We start from the raw sequence: 21193 nt of genomic DNA, 5'->3' as shown, positions 1-21193 counted from the left end.
GCCAACGGCTCGGAGCCTGGACCCTGCTTCATTCTGGGCCTCCCTCTCTCTCTGCCTCTCCCCCACTCATGCTCTGCCTCTCTCTCTCTCTCTCTCTCTCTCTCAAAAATATTAAAAAAAAATTTTTAATAACAATAAATAAATAAGTCCCGTAAAAATGGGTCAGAGATTCCTGACATCTTATTTCACCTCTTACTTTGCAATGGAGGGGGGCGTATCTTGAGAGTGATGACCGACACCGACTCATTCCCTCCTGCGTACTACGCGCTTACGTCTGTTGTCCTGCTGAAACCTTACACTAGGCCTCTGAGGCGAGTGGTGTTACCCCAGTTTTACAGACAAGGGACAGGAGACAACGGAGAGGACAGGTGACCTGCCCAGGCCTCATAGATAGCGAGTGGCAGGGCAGGGACCCTGGGCCATCAAGGGCGGATCGGCTGCCCTAATGCCATCAGTGGCCAGGTTCTGCCCTCAGTCTGTCGCTTACTGCCCTGTTACCAAACGCCTCTAGAAAGACCACCAGACTGTGAGACCTCCCCATTCTCGGTAGTCTTTTATTCCAACTAATAAAGCTCCCACGGGCGCAGGATTGATTCCTAATTCCTAGGTCATTCCTTTACTGCACAAGTAGTTATTTTGTTCAGATACACAGTGAACATTTGGAACAGCTCCCTGTTCAGCAGAGAAGGCCTGAGGTAGGGAGGGTCCCACATGGGCACCAGACTCTGGATCTTGTCTGATTTCCCAGCACCAGCCACCCCCGTCCACTGCCCTGAGAGAGACCGGTGACGGGTGCTGTGACTGAGTTGAGAAGCACTTGGAGAGGGACTAGCAGGCAGGTGATGATACGTTTGATTCTGGACTGATTCCTTTTTACTGTGTTTTGGCCCCATGCAGACCGTCCACCCCTGAGGGGAAGCTTCCTGTTTGATTTCAGGTGGCTTTTTCTGCAACATTGTATAGTGAGCTCTGGCTGCAGTTCTGCTCTTTTAAGAATATGGGGTGACATCTGTAAAATGGGGATCATCAGTATCACCCTCAGAGTATGACTTCGAAGATTACGTGAGTTTTGCCCTGGCTGCCTCAGCGGAAGCCCCCCATACATTTTTTTTGGTCTGTTATTTGACAGTTGTTTCAATTATCCATTGCTGTGTGACTGCCCCCAAACTTCATGGCTTAGAACAACAACCATGTGAATGCTGTGACTCTCTGGGTCAGAACCTCAGGCAGGACTCGGCAGGCCTGACTCCTCACTGCTTCTGGGGGCATTGGCTACCATTGGCTCTGTGGCCCTGGAGAATCCAAGATGTCCTTGGGTTGTTGGCCATTGGCCAAGGCCCCATGGGTTCTTCTCTGTGTCGTCTGTCTTTCCATGAGATCTGTCACCATTGAGTAGTTTATCCAGAGCTTCTCAGCACGGTGGCTGGTTCCCAAGAGGGCAAAAACAGAAGCCATAAGTCCCCTTAAGCAACACCTGGAGCTTAACTGTGTCCCTTCAACCACATCCTGTAAGTCAAAGCAAGGCCCAGAGCACGCCCAGATTCTAAGGGAGGTGCTATAAATTCTGTCTGTTGGTGGGAGGGGTGGCATTGTCACCCTGAGGGGGGATGGGAGGGGTCACTGTGGCTTTTGGAGGCAGCTGGTTTTGAGCTCTGTGTTGCCCAGTGGAAGTTCCTCAATACAGCACGTGGAAAGGGTATCTCTCAAAGGTGCTGAGGGACCCAGGGGTCCCTGCTCTGTGTTTTAGAGCTGAGATCAGCAGACTTCTTCTGCTAAGGGCTAGAGGATAAACGTTTCAGGCTTTGAGCTTTCCAAGAGGCAGAATTGAGCTGTTCTTGCCACAAGGCTGGTAGTTTTTTTTTGTTTTGTTTTTTTGTTTTTTGTTTTTTGTTTTTTTTTACATTTTTTTCATCTTGCATTTGTTCACAGGCAGGTCGTACACAAACGGGAGCAGGCCGGAGTTGGCCCGCAGGCTGGAGGTTGCCACCTCCGACTTCAGAGGGTTCTCCCCTGGCCCTCCTCCAGCCTTAGCGCTCCACATAGGGTTAGAGGTGCTGTAGGGCTGGGGGACATGCCCCTGGGGACCTGGGAACTCCCTTCCATGACCTACACGGGCCTCTCTCTAAGATCCATTTTTCCTAGGGACACTGCCCTGACTCCTGTATACGATGGAGAGGCCAGTGGTGGCTGTATACAGGGGACAGGAGGACAGAGCTAGGACGTGCAGGTCAGGGTGCACAGGGTCCTCATAGATGTGACAAAAGACTAAGAAGAGAAGTGGGTGGAATCTAAGGGGTCCATCCTGCCCCCCAGGCAGTTGAGAAGCATTATGGACCAACTTCTATCCCCACAAAACCCAGGCTGCTCCCTAACCCCCCCATGTGACTATATGCAGAGATATAGGGCCTTTAAGAATGTAGTTAAGGTTAAATGAGGTCCTTCAGAGTGGGGCCCTGAGCTGATAGGACTGACGTCCTTACAGAAAGACCAGGAGACAGCAGAAGCACACCCTCACAGAGGAAAGGCTGGGTGAGACACCTGGAGGAGGAGGCTGGCTGTAGCCAAGGAGAGAAGGTTCCATGAGAGAGCAACTGTGCCAGCAGGCACCTTGGTCTTGAATGTCCAGCCTGCAGACCTATGAGAAAACGAATGTGATTTAAGGCAGTCAGTCTCTGGTATTCTGTTCCAGCAGCCTGAGCTGACCGATACAGGAAGACATATTGGTCAAGGTGGTAGGAGAGAACATGTAACCGTTGGTTTGTAACACGTGTATTCAGACACTTGTTCAGTATGTGGGCCTCCGTCACTCTTGTCCCAGTGTCCCCTGGCATCCCCCAAATGTTAGAGGTGGACCCATCCTGGGCCAGTATGGAGTCCTGCATTTAGGCCAGGTAAAGCATGTCATAAACCAAGATGTATTTTATATAGTCACGGTCAACGTCATCGTCTCTCTTACGAAGCAAAACAGGCAGGAGGAATGAATGAAGGTCTCAAGGTCAAAGACAGTGTCTCAGATGACCTTGTCCCATTCCCAGCTCCTGCTTGCAGAGGAGAGCGGGGACACAAGAGCCAAGCTGAGTCCGGGCTCTGCTGTGTTACTCACTGTGTGTCACTGCACCAGAGCTTCCTTGTGCCTCAACTTCCCCAGGGGTAAACAGTAGTGCCCGGCACAATGTGGCCTAAGGACTATGGTCAGGGGTAGCTCTGATTCCAGTTTGGCCTCTATTATAGTTAGTATCAGGATGTATCTCACTGTTGAGAAGGTTCTTGAAAACATCAGGTTGGGAGGAGAGTGTCTAAAGAGGTGTTTGATTTCTTCGGCGTAACAAGGGATTATAGACGTTGTGCTAAAGAGGTAAGGTGACCAAGTCAATTAGGCGGATGTGTTCCCAGACTCGTTTCATTGTCACCGCGCTGATTTCTTCTGTGACCAGCACGTGTTACCAAGGAGCTAGAGAGAGATTAGCCCAAGCAGGAGATTAGCGTTTCCTGGGAAGAATCACAAAGACTTGAAGCGGGAACACTTTCCCACGTGTAATTAATTCAGCATGAATGCCTGCCTCAAGGGTCACAGATCACCTGCCACAACTCAGTAGCACACATCCCAGAGGGAAAGAAATGCCAGGTGCAGGGGTATTTTTTTGCAGCCTGGAAAGGTGGGCACTTCATTCACAATTTTGCTTGTGGCTCCCTCAGAATCGGCCCAGCTACTTTGGAAGACAGTCCCGCAGTTTCTGACAAAGCTAAACATAGTCTTTACCATACAATCCATCAGTCATGCACCTTATGCAAACTTCTGCCTAACTTATGTCCGCACAAAGCCTGCACACGGAGGTTTGCAACCACTTTATCCACAATTGCCAAAATTTGGAGGCAACCAAGGTGCCCCTCAGCAGGTGAACGGCTAACTAAACCGTGATGCAGCTACATAATGGAATATTATCCAGCCCTAAAAAGAAATGAACTGTCAAGCCGTGAAAAGACCTGGAGGAACCTTAAGTGGGTATCGCTACGTGAAAGAAGCCGATCTGAAAAGGGTGCACGCTGTTTGATTCTGCCTCTATGACACAGTGGAAAAGGCAGAGCTATGGAGACAATATAAAAGATGAGTGGCGGCCATGGGTTAGTGGAGAAGGAGGCAGAACAGATGGCACAGGCAGTGAAATTGTGTGCAATACTACAGTGGCCAATACATGTCACGATCCGTTTTCAAAAACCCGTGGAATGCACAATGCCAAGAGTGAACCCCAGCTAAACTCTGGATGAGGATAATGCAACAATGTAGTTTATCCGTTGTAACAAACATACCACTCTGGTGAGGGCTATTCATGGGGGGCGGGGGGTGGGGGGTAGACTGCACGTGGGCGGATGGAGTATATGGGAACCCTGTACAGTCTGCTCAGTTTTGCCGTGACCCTAAAACTTTTTTAAAAAATGTATTAATGGGGGCACCTGGGTGGCTTAGTCTGTTAAACATCCAACTCTTGATTTTGGCTCAGGTCATGATCTCATGGTTCATGAGTTTGAACCCTGCGTCGGGCTCTGTGCTGACAGTGCAGAGCCTGCTTGGGATTCTCTCTCTCTCTCCCTCTCTCTTTATCCTACCCCCACATTCACTTGTTCTCTCTCTCTCTTTCTCTCAAAAACAAATAAACATTAAAAATATAATTTAAAACCTTTAATGCTTATTTATTTTTGAGAGAGAGAGCACGAGCAGGGGAGGGTCAGAGAGGGAGACACAGAATCTGAAGCAGGCTCCAGGCTCTGAGCTGTCAGCACGGAGCCCGACACAGGGCTCAAACTCACAAACCATAAGATCATGACCTGAGCCAAAGTTGGATGCCTGACTGACTGAGCCACCCAGACACCCCATTAATTTTAAAACTTTAATAATTTTTATTAATTAATGGGGCCTCTGGGTGGCTCAGTTGGTTAAACGTCCGACTTCAGCTCAGGTTATGATCTCACAGTCCGTGAGTTCGAGCCCCGCATTGGGCTCTGTGCTGAGAGCTCAGAGCCTGGAGCCTGCTTCGGATTCTGTGACTCCTTCTCTCGCTCTGCCCCTCCACCTCTCACACTCTGTCTCTCTCTCAAAAATAAATAAACATTAAAAAAAAATTTTTTTTATTTTATTAATTAAAAGATATATAGCTTCTGGTCTTTCTCTGCTAAATGAAAGTCAGGGATAGACCTGGAAAGGAAGTCTGTAATCACCAGGCTTGGTCTCCCTCCAGGCTTTGCTTCTCCCTCCCTCCCTCCCTCTTTCCTTCCTTCCTTCCTTCCTTCCTTCCTTCCTTCCTTCCTTCCTTCCTTTCTTCCTTCATCCCTTTTGTAGGAGATGCTCTTTAAAGCCAGTGTTAATCATTACAAAGCATTTTAGTGCCAGGTGTTCCGCTTACGACCTTTTGGGGGAGCAGGACTTCAGTTGTCCTGCTGTTCACTCTCTGTTCCCATAAAGTGAGCCATCAGGGATGGAGAAGAGGTGGGTAGTATGAATAGATTGTAAAGCACCTTTGTTGTCATTCGAGAAGTCATTTTCTGTTCTCTCCAATCCTAGATGGAGCCACAGTTTCTGTCTAAATAGAAAGTATATGCTTTAGACTCCAGACATGCCATTTTCATCTTGTGGCAATTCTCTTTATACTTACATAATGCATTTTGTCCAGATATTTCAAACATAGCAGGTATTTGTCACGCGATGTGCTAAGATCCCTGATATAAGGTATTACATTTTAGTGTTACTTACCCATTTTCGTGTCTGTGTCTCCCTAGTTCGAGTCCTAATCCCTGTGCCCAGCAGAGTGCCCAGTCCAAAGAAACGTGCAATTAGCCATAAACAGCGCGAGTGAGGGAAGGAGGAAGTGGGGAGGGTCTGTGAATGAGAAAAAGAGAAACCTGAAGTTTTGCTGCTCTGGTAAAAATTAATTGCACGAGAAGGGGGTTTTAAAAATCTGTTTTATTTGTTTATGTACCCCATGCCTAGAGCCATGTCCGGCACATAGGAAGCTAATATTTGCAGATAGAGTGAATGGAAGGTTCGGTGTTGATGAGAATTGCCAGGTGCCAGCAATCATTTCGGGGTGTTTAATGCATAGTATGCATATAATCTCTGATAGCAGAATGTTTCCTTTGTCCTCCTGTGAGCCGGGTTCCGTTTATTGCCTCGATTTCATTTTCGCCTGCCTGCCATACCCGGGATTCGTTTCTTATTTCCGATGTTAGGCATTATGGAGCCATATAATACATTCAACTCACCTGCAGTAAACACAGTTTATTATACAAAAGGCCGTTTTATCCCCTACCGCGTTCTGACCCGGTAGGTGCCTGATTTCCAATATCGCAGCTGAGGCAATGGAAACTCAGAGAGGCTAAGCAACTTGTTCAAGGTCACACAGCTCCCACATGGCAGAGCTGGTCCCGAGAAGTCAGGTTCAGAGCGTTCTCCTGACGGTGTGCTTCCTGTGCAGTGGCTGTTGGCAGTCTGGGCTTGGACGTGCCTCCCAGAAGGTGTTTGACTGGGAAGCCTCTTGGCTGGCGGTGGGGGGCAGGGGCGGGGAACGGCTGCCTCACCCCCACTCACCATGAAGCTTTTCTATTTCTCATGCTCGGCCCAAGCCTGGTGCTGTAGGAAGGGGACACAGTCAGGAGACAGTGTCGCTAACCAGCCCAGTGACCTTCAAGCAAGCCACTTAGCTACTCTGAACCTCAGGTTCCTTTTCAGAACCCTGAGGACACTTTTGCAAAGCACCTCAAAGGCTCCCTGCAGCCTTAGCAACCCAGCACCCCTACAGGCACTTTGGATTTTGCACTTGAAAGGTCAGTGGTGGGGCGCCTGGGTGGCGCAGTCGGTTAAACGTCCGACTTCAGCCAGGTCACGATCTCGCGGTCCGTGAGTTCGAGCCCCGCGTCGGGCTCTGGGCTGATGGCTCAGAGCCTGGAGCCTGTTTCCGATTCTGTGTCTCCCTCTCTGTCTGCCCCTCCCCCGTTCATGCTCTGTCTCTCTCTGTCCCAAAAATAAATAAACGTTGAAAAAAAAAAATTAAAAAAAAAAAAAAAAAAAAAAAAAAAGGTCAGTGGTGCCCACAGTTTGGGCTTAGATTAGATCTACTTGATTCTCCAGCACAAGCTTCTGGGTGGTTTCGTGATGCTGGGCGGGGTCCCATTGCGCAGGAGGGCAGCCCGGCCCCTGCTAGGGAGGCCTCTAGGGGTTGAGTGGGGGCAGAGAAGCAGTCTCAGCAAGACGTGGCCAAGGCTCCAGGAGAGGCGTGGCCTGGGTCTGTGGGCCCCAGAGGAGGGAGTGGAGGAGACGTTTCGGGAACTCACGGTCCCAGCTGTCGGGACAGAACACCCAGAAGGCACTCCAGCTGATCTTTTTTCCCCCGACTGTTTTGACACGTTGCTGTTTTCCACCATGTACATAAAGAGGGCCTCTTGTGTTCCATGATCTGCCCTTGGGAACTTACGATCTTTTTCGAAACAACCATAATTTTTTCATCAAAATATTTTTAGGGGTGCCTGAGTGGCTCAGTCAGTCGGGTGTCCAACTTTGGTTCAGGTCATGATCTCACAGTTCGGGAGTTCAGTCCCCACATCAGGCTCTGTATTGACAGCTCAGAGCCTGGACCCTGCTTTGGATTCTGTGTCTCCCTCCCTCTTTCTCTCCCCCACTCATGCGTGCGCACGCGCTCTCTCTCTCTCTCTCTCTCTCAAATAAATAAATATTTAAAAAATTAAAATATTTTTATTTTTTTAACGTTTATTTATTTTGAGAGAGAGAGCATACAAGGCAAGGGAGGGGCAGAGAGAGAGGGAGAGAGAGAATCCCAAGCGGGCTCTGTGCTCTCATTGCAGAGCCTGACACGGGGCTCCACCCCACAAACCGTGAGATCGTGATCTGAGCCAAAACCAAGAGTCAGACACTCAATGAACGGAGCCACCCAGACACCCCTGAAATATTTTTATTTTTTAATAAGAGGAAGAGATATTTTTTGTTGCCCTGAGGCGGTAAAAGGCCTCAAGCATGTTTTATGCATAAAGGCCAGTGCTATTTTATAATGGCAGCCCGGAGAGAGCCTTCTGTGGTCAGGCCGCTGATCAGAGCGGGTTCGGGAGGGTTGGCGAGTAAACACCATGTGAAAATGAGGAGTCGAGTCCAGTCAGGGTACAATCAGGAACAGGAGAGTGACTCTTCACACACATGGCAATCTCATGGGTCCCGTTAAGACCAGGCCTCCAGGGCGAGAGTTCCTGAGCCAAGTAAGTGGCCATCTTGGCAGCTGTGATCCTGTTCAGCATTTGCACCCCTTTTTGGGTCAGTTCCCGCCATAGCTGTCTAGGGAACCACACTGGGTCATGGGCTGCTCTTCAGTTTGGAAAAAAGGTCAGACGTGTGGATGCCGAGTCTGGAGAACCAGAGTTCAAATCTTGGCTCTGCGGCTTACTTGCTGTGTATCTATCCTTGGGCAAGCTCCTTAACCTCACTTCCTCACCTTTGAAATGGTGAGGAAAAGTCTCCTAAAAGTCTCACAAGGGCTAAACGCACTAACGGGCTAAAGAGCCTGGCGCACAGCGAGCACCACGATGGTGACGTTGCCTACAGTCTTGGTTGCTATTGCCAGCAGCGTCGGGAACCTCACCATGCTGCCCCCCCAAAAGCTTCTGAAGCCCCCCCCCCTCTTTGAGAGGCCTTTGAGTACGCAGCCCTGGCAGAGGGTGGAAGGTGGGTGGTTTCCGAGCAATGTCCTTCCAGCAACTGTGGCCTTTGGCCTGGTCAGAGATGAGAAGCCGCCCCCCCCCTCCTCCCCTCCTCCCTGCCCCCCTCATTCCTGGTCCTGTGCCCGGCCTGGAAGAAAGCTCATTCATATCTTACTTTTACAAGACAGGCAGCCATTTGAAACATCCTGACATCTCCCCCAGGCAATTGGCTCATGTAAGTGTAAGGAAAATGATCATAATGACAAATAGCAGTAAAGCTGAATGACAGTGGCCCTGTTGGGGGTCCGTCTTTGAAGCTAAAGGCCACCCTCCATGTGCCCAAGGGAGATCTGCCAAGTCAGCCTCTCTTTTGTGAGGTTCTCTGCTGTGGGAACCAAATTGCCATCTCAGCCCCCCCCTCCCCCGCCCCCCTGCAGGGCTTGGCCGCAAGCCTCCATTGGCCCACACATCCCAGAGACACCTGCTCCCATCCCCAGTGGGGACAGAAACAAGAGAGCCTCACCATCCATTCTGTGGTCTCTGAGCCTGGTGCTCAACCCAAAGCTGATTCCCTGGGCCAATAAGAGCCCAGGAACTAGAGTGGGTTGCTGGAGCCTGTGAGGGGGTGTAGACCAGCATCATCCAGTAGAAATAAAATGCAGGCCAAACTGCATGTAGCAGCCATATTCTTGTTTTGTTTTTTTTCTAAAGATAGATAGATAGATAGATAGATAGATAGATAGATAGATAGATAGATGTAAGTAAGTAATCTCTACACCCAATATGGGGCTCAAACTCACGACCCCAAGATCAAGAGGCCCATGCTCTACTGACTGAGCCAGCCAGGCGCCCCCTAGCAACCGCAGTTTTAAAAGTGAAAAAAGTAGCCGGTGAAATTAAGTCTGGCATATTTTATTTAACACAATATCTCCAAAATACTAATGAGATATTTTACGGTTTTGGTCCCAAGTCTTCAGAATCTGGTGTGTATTTTGCACCTAGAGTTTGCACTAAGCTGCATTTCAAATGCTCAGGAGCCACTGTGGCTAATGGCTACTGTACCACACAGCACAGGTGTAGACAGCTCACGGGCAGGGCAGCCAACATCCTACATCATGTGTATCTAAATGTTTATCTCCAAATGGGGCTCCCTAACACCATTTCCCTTGGGCAGTGAGATTTTGGATAATCGGAGGTATTTATTAATAGCAGCTCGTCATTGAGGGGAAAAGCATGTTTCATTCTACAAATGAATTTGCAGGGCGCCTGGGTGGCTCAGTCGGTTAAGCGTCCGACTTCGGCTCAGGTCACGATCTCGTGGTCCGTGAGTTCGAGCCCCATGTCAGGCTCTGTGCTGACAGCTCGGAGCCTGGAGCCTGTTTCGGATTCTGCGTCTCCCTCTCTCTCTGCCCCTCCCCTGCTTATTCTCTCTCTCTCTCTCTCACTCTCACTCTCTCTCAAAAATAAATATTAAAAAAAAAAAAAAACCTTAAAAAAATAAAATAAAAATGAATTTGCGATGGTAAGGTTGCACCACTGTACCTTGTAACTTAGCTCCCCGGACCTTCCCGTCTCATCGAGCGCACAAGTCAGGGCTGATACACTGTGAGCTGCCCCAAGAAGAATTCCCGCCGAGTTCCAAATCCCAGCCTGCTATTACAGCTGAAGGCGCTGCAGTATTCAGCATGAGTTTGTCATCTTGGCCCCAGTTGTGGAGCTGGCGGGCTCCAGAGACTGCCAAGTGCCATTGCCGAGAAAAACGAGCCACTGGCACTTGACGTTCTGCTTTGGTAAGCCCTGGAGGAAGGAGAGGGTGTTATCAGCAGGAGTCATGAGAGTTTAATGCTGTGGAAACAGAAAATAAAAAGCAAGTGGAACCAAAGTTGATAATAAGAGTCAAGACACAAAACAAAACCAAACCCTTCAGGGGCCTGGCTTTCAGAATTTGTGAATCATTCTGGCCAAAAACAGGGTTTCCATACCCATGACCTCTGACAGCTTTCCAAACTCAGGTGGCATTTGCTGCCACCCAGGAGAGGAGTCTGGTTGGTCACATTGCTCAGATATTTGTAGACGAGAGGATATGAAATACGCCGTGACCTCCCTCACTCAGCCCCCACCATTCTGCAGCTTGATTAATTCCCACAGCAACACGGTGCCTCCGCTCTGCCTGTGTTAGAAACAGAGTAACTAAAACACTGATTCATGAAAATAGACTTCCGGGACTGGTTTTCATACAGTTGCAAGAACAAATTTTATTCAAGTGCTTTTGAAATGTTAGAGGTACAGCTACTAAAACGGTGATTTTAAACCTCTTTAATCCTTGAAGCCCTGTGATTAATATTTTATGTGGTCTCAGTATGCGTGATTACATGTATTTAAAAGCCATAAACTGTTGGGGCGCCTGGGTGGCGCAGTCGGTTAAGCGTCCGACTTCAGCCAGGTCACGATCTCGCGGTCCGTGAGTTCGAGCCCCGCGTCGGGCTCTGGGCTGATGGCTCAGAGCCTGGAGCCTGTTTCCGATTCTGTGTCTCCCTCTCTCTCTGCCCCTCCCCCGTTCGTGCTCTGTCTCTCTCTGTCCCAAAAATAAATAAACGTTGAAAAAAAAATTTTTTTTTAAAGCCATAAACTGTATTTTTAAAACAAAATGTCAATATTCAGGGCACCACTTACGAACTGATTGGCTTTGGGCAGGTCTCTTAAACTTTTGGCCACGTCAGCTTTCTCACCTATAAAACGGGAAGAATAATCATTTCTGCCACATTGGGTTCGCCAGAGTGTTCCTAGAGCATCCGATACATAGGAGGTGCTTAGCAAATGTATGTCTTTGCTCTCCCAAAGAGCATTTCTCTTGTTGTTCTACTTGGTCAAGACAAGCTTTGATCCAGTTATTTCCTGTCTTGGAACCAGAACGACAGGCGTCAATGTCCGTCATCAGGTAGCGCGTGGCAGCTCATTTCAGTAGGGCTTTTTATACCCTGTATGCGTGCAATTTCCAAGTTTTCAAAAAAGAGCAAATGGAGTTTAAAAAAGAAACGAAGGCCCCCTCATAGGTTCCTCTGGTTATCATTTTCTTGTCAAGGAAATGAGCTCTAAAGCTGCCAGATCCAAGCGTGTATCCCGCGGTTGCCGCCCACACTGAGGCAAGCCACAAGAGCTTGTATTTCTCGTTCTACAGGGAGAAATATTGGTAATACATTAAAGACATGGAGAGGAAGAAACACGCAGAAGGTTTGTTTATGTCCCAGGACATTTCATTAGGCATCATGGGCCATTAAAAAAAAATAGCCTGGAACGTTTCAAAGTCAAATGCGTATGCAAAATGGCAGAATGGTCTTGCTGAGTACCTGTTGGGACGTCTTCACCTGGAATCCTGGGGCGTGATCCATGGTGGAGGGAGGGGGCAGGGATTGTGTGCCTTAGCTAACTATACCAGTGTTTTAATAGCCTGTGAGCTAGAAATTCAAATCAGTGTTACCCTCTTCCATGAGGGCAGGTCGTGGGATTATTCTCGTACTTCTGAGAGCCACAACGATGGAGGCAGCAGTCGGGGGACAGGTCTCTGCGAGCTATCACCCCACTCCTCACCAGCTGCCTGCATTTTGGGCATCTCATTTCATCTACTCTGATCCTTTTTCACTTATCTTGCTTAAGTATTTAAAACAAATCTGGGGCGCCTGGGTGGCTCAGTGGGTTGAGTGTCCGACTTCGGCTCAGGTCATGATCTCACACTCTGTGAGTTCGAGCCCCCCTTCGGGCTCTGTGCTGACAGCTCAGAGCCTGGAACCTGCTTCGGATTCTGTGTCTCCCTCTCTCTCTGCCCCTGCCCTGCTTGTGCTCTGTCTCTCTCTCTCTCTCTCTCTCTCTCTCTCTCTCTCTCTCTCTCTCTGTCAAAAATAAATAAACGTTAAAAAATTAAAAAGTAAAACAAATCTAAGATATCATGTCATTTCACCCATAAATACTTCATCTCTCGTGCATTTCACTCATAAATACACACATTTCTAACCAAAAAGGACACTTCTTTTGAATTAATCTTTTAAAAATTTTTTTTATTTAAATCCAAGTTAGTTCATGTAGAGCGTAATAATGGTTTCAGGAGTAAAATTTAGTAATTCATCACTTACATGCAACACCCTGTCATCCCAACAAGTGCCCTTATTAATGCCCGCAACCCTACCCACCTCCCCTCCAGCAACCCTCAGGGTTTTTTTTTCTCCGTATTTAAGAATCTCTTATAATTTGGCTCCCTCTCTTGTTTTATTTTTATTTATCTTATTTTTATCTTTTATTTTCCTTGTTTTCATCTTATTTTTCCTTCCCTCCCCCTATGTCATCTGTTTCTTTTTTTTTTTTTTTAACGGTTATTCATTTTTGAGAGACAGAGAAACAGAGCATGGGTGGGGGAGGGGCAGAGAGAGAGGGAGACACAGAATCCGAAGTAGGCTGCAGGCTCCGAGCTGTCAGCACAGAGCCCGATGTGAGGTTTGAACCCAGGAACCATGAGATCATGACCTAAGCCGAAGTCAGGTGCATAACCGACTGAGCCACCCAGGCGCCCCCTGTTTTGTTTCTTAAATTCCACATATGAGTGAAATCATATATTTATCTCTGACTTATTTCGCTTAGCATAATACACTCTAGTTCCATCCACATTGTTGTAAGTGGCAAGATTTCATTCTTTGTGATCACCAAGTAATATTCCGTTGTATGCTATCAACAATAGCCAAACTATGGAAAGAGCCCAAATGTCCATCAGCTGATGAATGTATAAAGATGTGGTTTATATATATACATATACACACAAAGGACCCTTTTTAACTAATCATCATACCATTTTCCCACCTAACAAAATTAGTGATAATTTCTTAATATCATCAAGACCATGTTTCAGTGTTCCTGATTTTTTCTTACAGTTGGTTTGGTTTGAATCAAGATTCAGACAAGGTTCATATATTACATTTGATCATTTTGTATCGCTTTAAAAATGTTGTGAAAAACTTCAGATACGTTATCCCCGCCATCATCTTTGTGACTTTTAGCAAAATTCTGTTACATAGCTTGATGATCTTATTTACCAGACCCTGGGTCTGAATGGCCTCTGGCTTTTTCCGAAAATTAAATCCACCTCACTGTCCAAATGTTTTTCACCAATGAGGATAATTAAACCTTCAGACAGCGCTGTGTAGTTTCTCCGGGTGGATTCAGAGGAGCTGTTCCCGAACAGGTTTTGGGCAGTGAATTCCTGGGTGGTGGCTCCTGGTGTGTCTGATTTGCAGGGCCCTCCCCGCTTAGTGCAGAAAGCTCTACGTGCTTGACGTATCTGTTCTAACACGGGCTTTTTGATCGCCAATAATTGTAATCGATGTTTGTGTTTTCCCACAGATAATCGCTTATCAGCCGTATGGGAAATCCGTGGACTGGTGGGCCTATGGCGTCCTATTATATGAAATGCTAGCTGGACAGGTAACGGGTTGCTACGTTTTCATGCTTGTTTATTGCTGGATAATGGGAGTCTTTCAGCTCGGTTCGGGCCACGGGAGCAGGACCTGGCTGCTGCTGGCCTGACTTCCCCAACCCAGGTGAAAGAGGGAGAAATCCACCCCCACCCCATCCCCCCTTGAAAGGGGGTTATATTCAGTAGGCACAGCAGTCATCTCCTGGTCATAAAAACCCCACACTGAAAGCTGCAACCTGGGGCCCAGACAACGTAGCTTTCATATTCTACACAAAAGCCCCGCGGAGGACGACAGTGGCCTCTGTAGGTTTTCAGAATCTCAACACCGGGTTAGGTTATGGGTCCCTGCACGTTTGTCTGCACACATTACCCCAGCAGCTGCCCACTGTGTATCATCGCGATTGTTATCAAAGGAAGAAGACCGTAAAACTTGAAGAATAGTTTTAATAGCTCCTTCCCATCTCTCCGTATCTAACTCTCGGCAGTTCATTGTCATTTTCACAAAAGTCCATGGAGGCTGAGCCTCCAGTTACAAAAAAGACAGACTAGGTTTCTCTGAGGGAGGCCGCGTAGGTCAGATAAGCGGGGGGATTACTGCCTAGGCTGGCGCTCTTTAATATATGGCCTTAATATCTGCGTCGTCGGGGCAAATCGCACTGGCCACGTTAACAAGCAACCCCAAGTCTCCACAGTCTAACACACGACACGGATTTATCTTACATTGTCCACATGGTCATTTGAGGGCAGGCTTCTGTCATGCACTGCCCCTGCCGTCTTTTAGGGGCTCACATTCCTTCAGTGACCCCCTCCTTACTCAACTGGCCAGTGAAGACAGAGCAGAAGGGAAGTTGCACAGAATGTTTCGGGGGCCAGGCCTGGAGGCGTGGTGCACCTCTGTCCTTCCTGCAGCCTGCTGGCCGCATGGCCCTCACTGAGACGCAAAGGGCTGGGAAGCAGAATGTGTGTACCTGTGAGCTCAGCGAGGGGAAGCAGGTCGGGTGAGCATCTATCCACCAGATCTCTGTCGTTTTACCTAAAAACAACTCTGCCCTGGGCAGCTTTTTATAATTCCCAGCACTCAAGTCCTGATGTCCGGGAGTCTGACCTTCCATAGCCAAAAGCCTTAGAGAAAACGGAAAGAAATGCCCGTGGTGGGCAGCTGAGCTACGCCCAAGGAAATCTTTGAATCTTTGCTCCTTGGGATGAGGCTAGGGGGTGGGGGGAATCACCCTTTCTGGCATTTGACATCCATTGACTCATTTGTGGATTCAATCAGCATATACTTGAATGTGTACTGTGTGCATGGTTATCACTATAAGCAGAACAGACAAGAACCCTTGCCTTCATGAGGCCCCCAGTCTAGAGACAGTAGACGAGCTAAATAAGGAAAATACAGAATAGTGACAGGCTAAGAAGAAAAGTAACAAAGCAGGAAGAGAAGATGTAGTGCTGGAGGAGATGGAAATTTTATTGACGGCCAAGGAGGGCCTCATATGTAGCTAAAGTGAGGACCAGAGAAAAATAAGAGAATGCCCATGTGCATATGTGCAGTAAAAGCATTCCAGGAGACAGAAACAGCAAGTGCAAAGGCCCTGGGGTGGAAGTGTGTGGCCGTGTTTTTAAAAAAGGACAGGAAACCACCGGTGTGTCCAGAGCAAAGTAGCCTAGAGAGGGAGTGGGAACTGAGGTCTGCGAGGGAAGGGAAGCCCAGGTCTTAAGAGTATGAAAGTCATCACAGACCTTTGGCTTTCCCTCTGGGGTGGGACGCCATTGATGACCCTTGTCTTACATCTTTTGGATCTAAAATAGCCTCTTAGGTATTAAAAGATTCAGGGTATTAGCCTGCTGCATTTGGTCGTTAACGGAGAAGTGATGTTAAGACTTGATTGCTAGTAAAATGGTTTGTGATTATTTAGGCTTTTAACCCCAATAAAAATATTCATCTCAGGCCAAATACCCCCCATTTTTTTAAGCACAGAAAAGCAGGTTATCCAGAACCACCATTAGTGAGACAACAGCAAGGGGCCTGCCCCTTGAGTTAATTTCCCCTCTTTAGAATTCTGACAATAAAATTTGAATGATCGCCCGCCCCCCAGAGTCCTGCTGTTCAAGAAGGCACAAAAGGCTGAGTTCCCCTTCTCAGTCCCACTTGAATGCTCTGACTCTTGAGTCCAGAAACAAATGCTGTGTTCACTGAGTCCCATTTGCATATGTCAACAAAAGAGATTGGGTGGGTGGAAATGGGATCTGTTTCCAAGGGCGCTGCACAAGAGATCAAATGAGCTGACTCTCGATTGGCCAGCAGGAGCCTGGCCTGCAGCAAAGTCCCGCATCCCCCCTCCCCCCCCCCTCCCCAGGACACGCACACCAGGCCACACTCTCACCCCCATCTTCCTTCCTCGCCAAGCTCGGGGGACTTCACTCCCTAGAGGAGAGCTCAGGAAGTGCTGCCCTCCTGCAGGGGAGTCCCCTTGGGGGTGCATTTTAACACCCTGCGTCACTTGAGGATTGTCCCTGAGGCCCTCGAAGATGCCCTCCCCATGCTCAGTGTTTCCATAAACATTCTGGCACATTTTTGCTATTTCCCAACCTGCTTCTCAGACTCCATTAGCCTGCCTGATAGGATTCCTTCAAGTTTTCATTATCTCTATTGAAAATGGTGACACTCTTTAAATGGGGTTTCTTAAAAGCAGCCCACATTCAGGCACAATGGCAGACTCAGCCATTGTTCCCCTGAATGCACACCGTGCCTGCCCCAAACACAGTGTTTTCATTTCAGAAACCCACTTCTTAGTCTTCCCTGTGACTCAGTGCAAATTTAAATGTATTTCTGGGCTGTGACTCAGCCCAGAAAGGATAATGAAGGCTCTGTGCCTTCATTACCCAGAGCCCCCCAAAGCAGCAGGAGCCTCCAGGCCCAGCAGAGGGTATAGACGCTGTTATTGAAAAGTGAGATTAATTACAAAGCTGTTGATGGGGTTGTGGTCTAAATTTGTCCCCTTTCATCACAGAGGGCCAGAGATGAGCAGAAAAGATAGTTTATTGCAATTTTCTCCTCATTTGCGATGTTTATTGTCAGCAGCCAAGGGGGCAGTTAAACATAAACAGCCTGAGTCTTTCTTCAGTTCCTGGATTGCTTGACAAATATGATTACTTTCAGGCATAAACAGTATTTACCCAGCACTGTAATGAGCATATCATAGCTTCACGCGGTCACCGGGCTTCATCATAAAGGGACCAGCCCTCTCTTCTTTAGATCCCCTCCACCAGGGTTCTTTATGCTTTGTCTTTGTTCCTAATATACCGGTAATGGGTACTTGATCCCCCAACTTCAGCCTGCCTTGTCCTTGGGTGCTCTCCCACCCCACCACTGGTCATCGGTGATCTGTAGACAAACATGGCAGGGCCCCATCAACCGCAGAACTAGTAAGTGATTTAGAAACCATTTTAGAAAAGAGTAAACTGTCGTCCCTCACCTGTCTGTCTAAAATTCACAAATTGCATATTGCTAAGCAGGGCACCGCTGGGTCAGAACATTTTTACACCAAGCCAAGACTTTACTTATTAACAGGTGGCTTAGCCTGAGACACAAAGTCCAGATTTGTAGAAACTTGAAAACGATCGTGGGAATGCGGGAAAGAGGGGAGAGAAGCAATCCAAAAAGTTCACGTACTTAGTCCCCCGCAACGCATTGCCTCCTGTTGTCACCAGGCTCGGTAGCCCAGGTGCCTGGGAAGGCAAATGAATATAATTATAACTTCACCACTGACCTGCCTTCAATGCCAAGGCCTAAGCAGCAGTTACCTGTAAGAATGCTCCCCCAGGTGACTAGGACAGACTTAACAAGAGCCATAAAAATGTTCACATTCTGCAGCTGTATAACCCCACACCAGGGAAGTTTTACCTTAGGAAGTCATTCAGAGAAGGAAAAAAGGACATATGGCACAGAGACGTTTATAGAAGCTGCTAGTTCTCAGACTGCCACCCCGGAAGCCATTGTAAATGTGCCCCTGGACAAGTGAGCCCGTCCCTGACGGGTGATGGATCAGCTCAGCGGCATTAATCTGGGAACACCGGTAGCCACGGAGAAAGCGTTTGCAACAGTCCATGAAAAACAAGAAACTCCAAATGTTGCGTCATTATTTGAAAATAACGTGACAGGCCTAAGAGCTCCCAGAAAAGTTAGAGCGGTTTTTGCATTGAGGTAAAGGGAATGTGGGTGCTACCTTCCTGGAATCCCTCTCCCCGCCGGAATACATGGTTTTAATTCAATAGAAGACTCCAGGGAGCGTTTCTGATGTGATGAGCATTGTTGCTGGTCACCAGATATTTGGGGTCTTCCTTCTGGCACATGTTCGGATTGTACCTCCCGGCTCACTCGTGATTGGATAGAGCACGTGACTGACTCTGACCAATGAGATCTGGAGCACTTCAGCCCTGGCACAGGGCACCCCAGGAGCATCCCAGAGGGCACTCCACTACAGCAAGACCAAGATGGCAGCTGCACCATCAGCGTGGGTCTTCGGGTGGCCTCTGCTGACTGGCAGAGGACATGTGGCAAAGGCAAGAGATCTAGCAATCGGAACGAGCCTGGGAAATCATGCCAGGTCTCTAGGCTAGAGACATTCTACACAATGACTTGAATCATGTCAGGCCACAGCGACTGCCCCTGTTTCTTTTCAGAACCACTACTCCTTATACAGGATACGGAAATGGTCTTCCCCACCCCTGCCCCAGTGGCGCCCTCTTTAGGTGCTGGGGGGGACCAGCAGCTGAGCACCTCCCAGTCCGCCCCACCAACAGCAATGCCAGGGGACCATCCTTCACCACGGACCCTCCGGAGCAAATGCGAGGCATTGGCGTTGCTCAGAATGGCTCAGAGCCCGCACCCTGCAGTCAGATGTCTGTGCTTGAATCTTGGTTCTTCCACATCCCAGCTCTGTGACCCTGGCCGGAGCACGTAATAACAGCCTCAACCAGCTCAGCTGTAAAACGGGCTTAATTGTACATACACTACACAGTGGTTTTGAGGGTTAAGTGAGGGAGACGTGCACAGTGCTCCCCACGGTGCCCGGCACACAGGAGCCTGAAAACACGTGTTACTGCTATTGCCACTGTCCTTACTGCTGCTCAGTCCCAAATACCGGCTGTTCATCAGGCAGTACAGACTCGAAGTGGGTGATAACAGAACATCAGGGATAGAGGCACCTGTCTACCCTGGGATGTGCTGACAGGAGAGGCCCCAGTCTTTGGGGCCACACAGGGATGAGACGCAGGGTGAAACCCCAAGGCTCTGCCCCCAAGGACACGTGGTCGTATGGCTTTTGTTCTAGCTTAGAAATCTTAACGCAGCAGGTGAGCCCAAGGGCCCTCAGGGTCCTCGATCCCCAGCCTATATGATTCACATTTGGATTAAACAGCTTTCTTTACTGCAGGACTTCTTAGAACGTTTAAAAAGTGTAAATGTTGGGGCGCCTGGGTGGTTCAGTTGGTTAGGTGTCCGACTTCAGCTCAGGTCTGATCTCACCATTAGTGAGTTCAAGCCCCACGTCAGGCTCTGTGCTGACAGCTCAGAGCCTGGAGCCTGCCTCGGATTCGGTGTCTCCCTCTCTTTCTGACCCTCCCCCACTCACACTCTGTGTCTCTCTCTGTCTCAAAAATAAGCTTTGAAAAAAAATGTTTTTAATAAAAAAAATGTAAATGTTAATGCACATCTCCAGAAGGGGGTAAAGGGTGCAAGACTTGACCCAGGGGTATCCTGTAGGACGAATACCCGCTAGTTGTAAGGAATGCTGTCTGGGGTGTGTCAGGAGCCAGGTGTCCTGCTCTCAGGGGGAATACAGAGGGGGCCTCGTGGCCAAGCACTTCCTTTGATCATTAGTAGGCACAGCTCACCTGGGCCAAGTGGGTCCCCAGGCCATGAGGACAATTAAGCAGCTGCAACAGCCCAGTGCCCTGCATGGAACATTCCCCCAACCCCCACCCCGCAAATTCCTGTCTTCTACATCAGAGTCGGGGAAAAGGCAGCTGCATCGACCTAATCGTCTTCAAACGCGGAGATTCTTGCTGAGAAAGATTCCTGGAGATGGTTTGTCTGAGTTTCCCTTTGCAGAGAATTTCTCTTAAGCCTTTGGCTTGGATTGTCTGTGACCCAGCCCCTGGAGCATTCCTGTTGCTAGTACGTGAGCACCACCAAAAAGGCCAGTTGACTCTCCCTGGTGCCTCTGTCACTGCTCAGCAAAGTCCGCCACGTTTGGCCAGCCTCACGGGCGTGTGACTGATGTAGTCATACGGGACCCAAGCTCCAAGAGCCTCATGCATCTGGTTTGATGATCTGCTGTTGCCATCTTGAAATTCTTAATAATTATCTAATAAGGGGCCCACATTTTCATTTTGCATTGAAATCCACAAAGTATGTAGTTTCTCCCAACTAGCGGCCCTAAGGGGCCACATTGAGAAGTGTTGTTTGGTTATCCAGGAGCAGAACCTGTGCCTGGCTCCCATCCTGGGCACCATGACATTGTAGAGAATGAATACATAGGAAATTCAGAGTGAATGGGGCCCTCTGGATGTGTGCAATTCACAGCCCTGAGCAGAAACTACATCAGGTTTGCTTTAGCTATGAAAATCTCCTTGGCCAAGAACCAGCCACATCTATGGATCACTTATTTGGGAAAATGGGATGTCGTGTGGGTGTCCTGTCACAGGTGTCCTGAAGAAGTGGGTTGCGTGATATCAGGCAGAGAAGGTGTAGTGGGATGGACGGCAGGACTGGGCTCCAGTGGAGCTCTTGGCCAGTGCAGCTCCACTCACACCCTCAGGGTGTCCTGCTCTGTTCTTTCTAGATTGAGGTGGCACAAACCGGCTGACCCAGGTGACCATCTGCACATGCAAGCGGGTGTCTGTGCCCAGCTGCCTTGCCGTGGGGCATCCAGGCAGCATGTTACTTCTGCCCAGGGACACTCACCATGGCAGGCTGTTCCTGCTCTGCTCAGAGCATTTTAGTTCTTCTCACCCGCCTGCATGCTTTGGCCAAATTAA

At 48.6% G+C, this 21193-nt stretch overlaps 1 protein-coding gene and 1 long non-coding RNA gene across 7 annotated transcripts in view; one reads left to right on the top strand and one right to left on the bottom strand.

Moving 5' to 3' along the window:
* The window catches only part of PRKCA (protein kinase C alpha), a 402085-nt gene that overhangs the window by 357797 nt on the left and 23095 nt on the right, over positions 1-21193 (top strand). For all 5 annotated transcript variants that reach the window (XR_006715123.1, XM_045489495.1, XM_045489491.1 and 2 more), the window contains one exon: positions 14080-14160. Coding sequence is in view for 4 of the 5 variants with exons in the window: in XM_045489495.1 (XP_045345451.1) it covers positions 14080-14160 (81 nt within the window). In the remaining variant the exon portion in view is untranslated. The remainder of the gene's footprint in view (positions 1-14079; positions 14161-21193) is intronic.
* On the bottom strand, positions 2454-10354 carry LOC123603952. 2 transcript variants are annotated; one of them, XR_006715129.1, is made up of 3 exons: positions 10237-10354; positions 5747-5872; positions 2454-2635 (listed from the first exon to the last, which is right to left on the bottom strand). It is a non-coding gene; the product is annotated as an uncharacterized LOC123603952 (long non-coding RNA). The 2 variants fall into 2 exon arrangements; XR_006715128.1 differs by lacking the exon at positions 2454-2635 and adding an exon at positions 5351-5576.

Source organism: Leopardus geoffroyi, chromosome E1, assembly GCF_018350155.1.
Source record: "Leopardus geoffroyi isolate Oge1 chromosome E1, O.geoffroyi_Oge1_pat1.0, whole genome shotgun sequence".
Lineage (NCBI taxonomy): Eukaryota > Metazoa > Chordata > Mammalia > Carnivora > Felidae > Leopardus > Leopardus geoffroyi.
The sequence above is the reverse complement of the archived record's forward strand: the minus strand, read 5'-3'. Positions and strand labels throughout refer to the sequence as shown.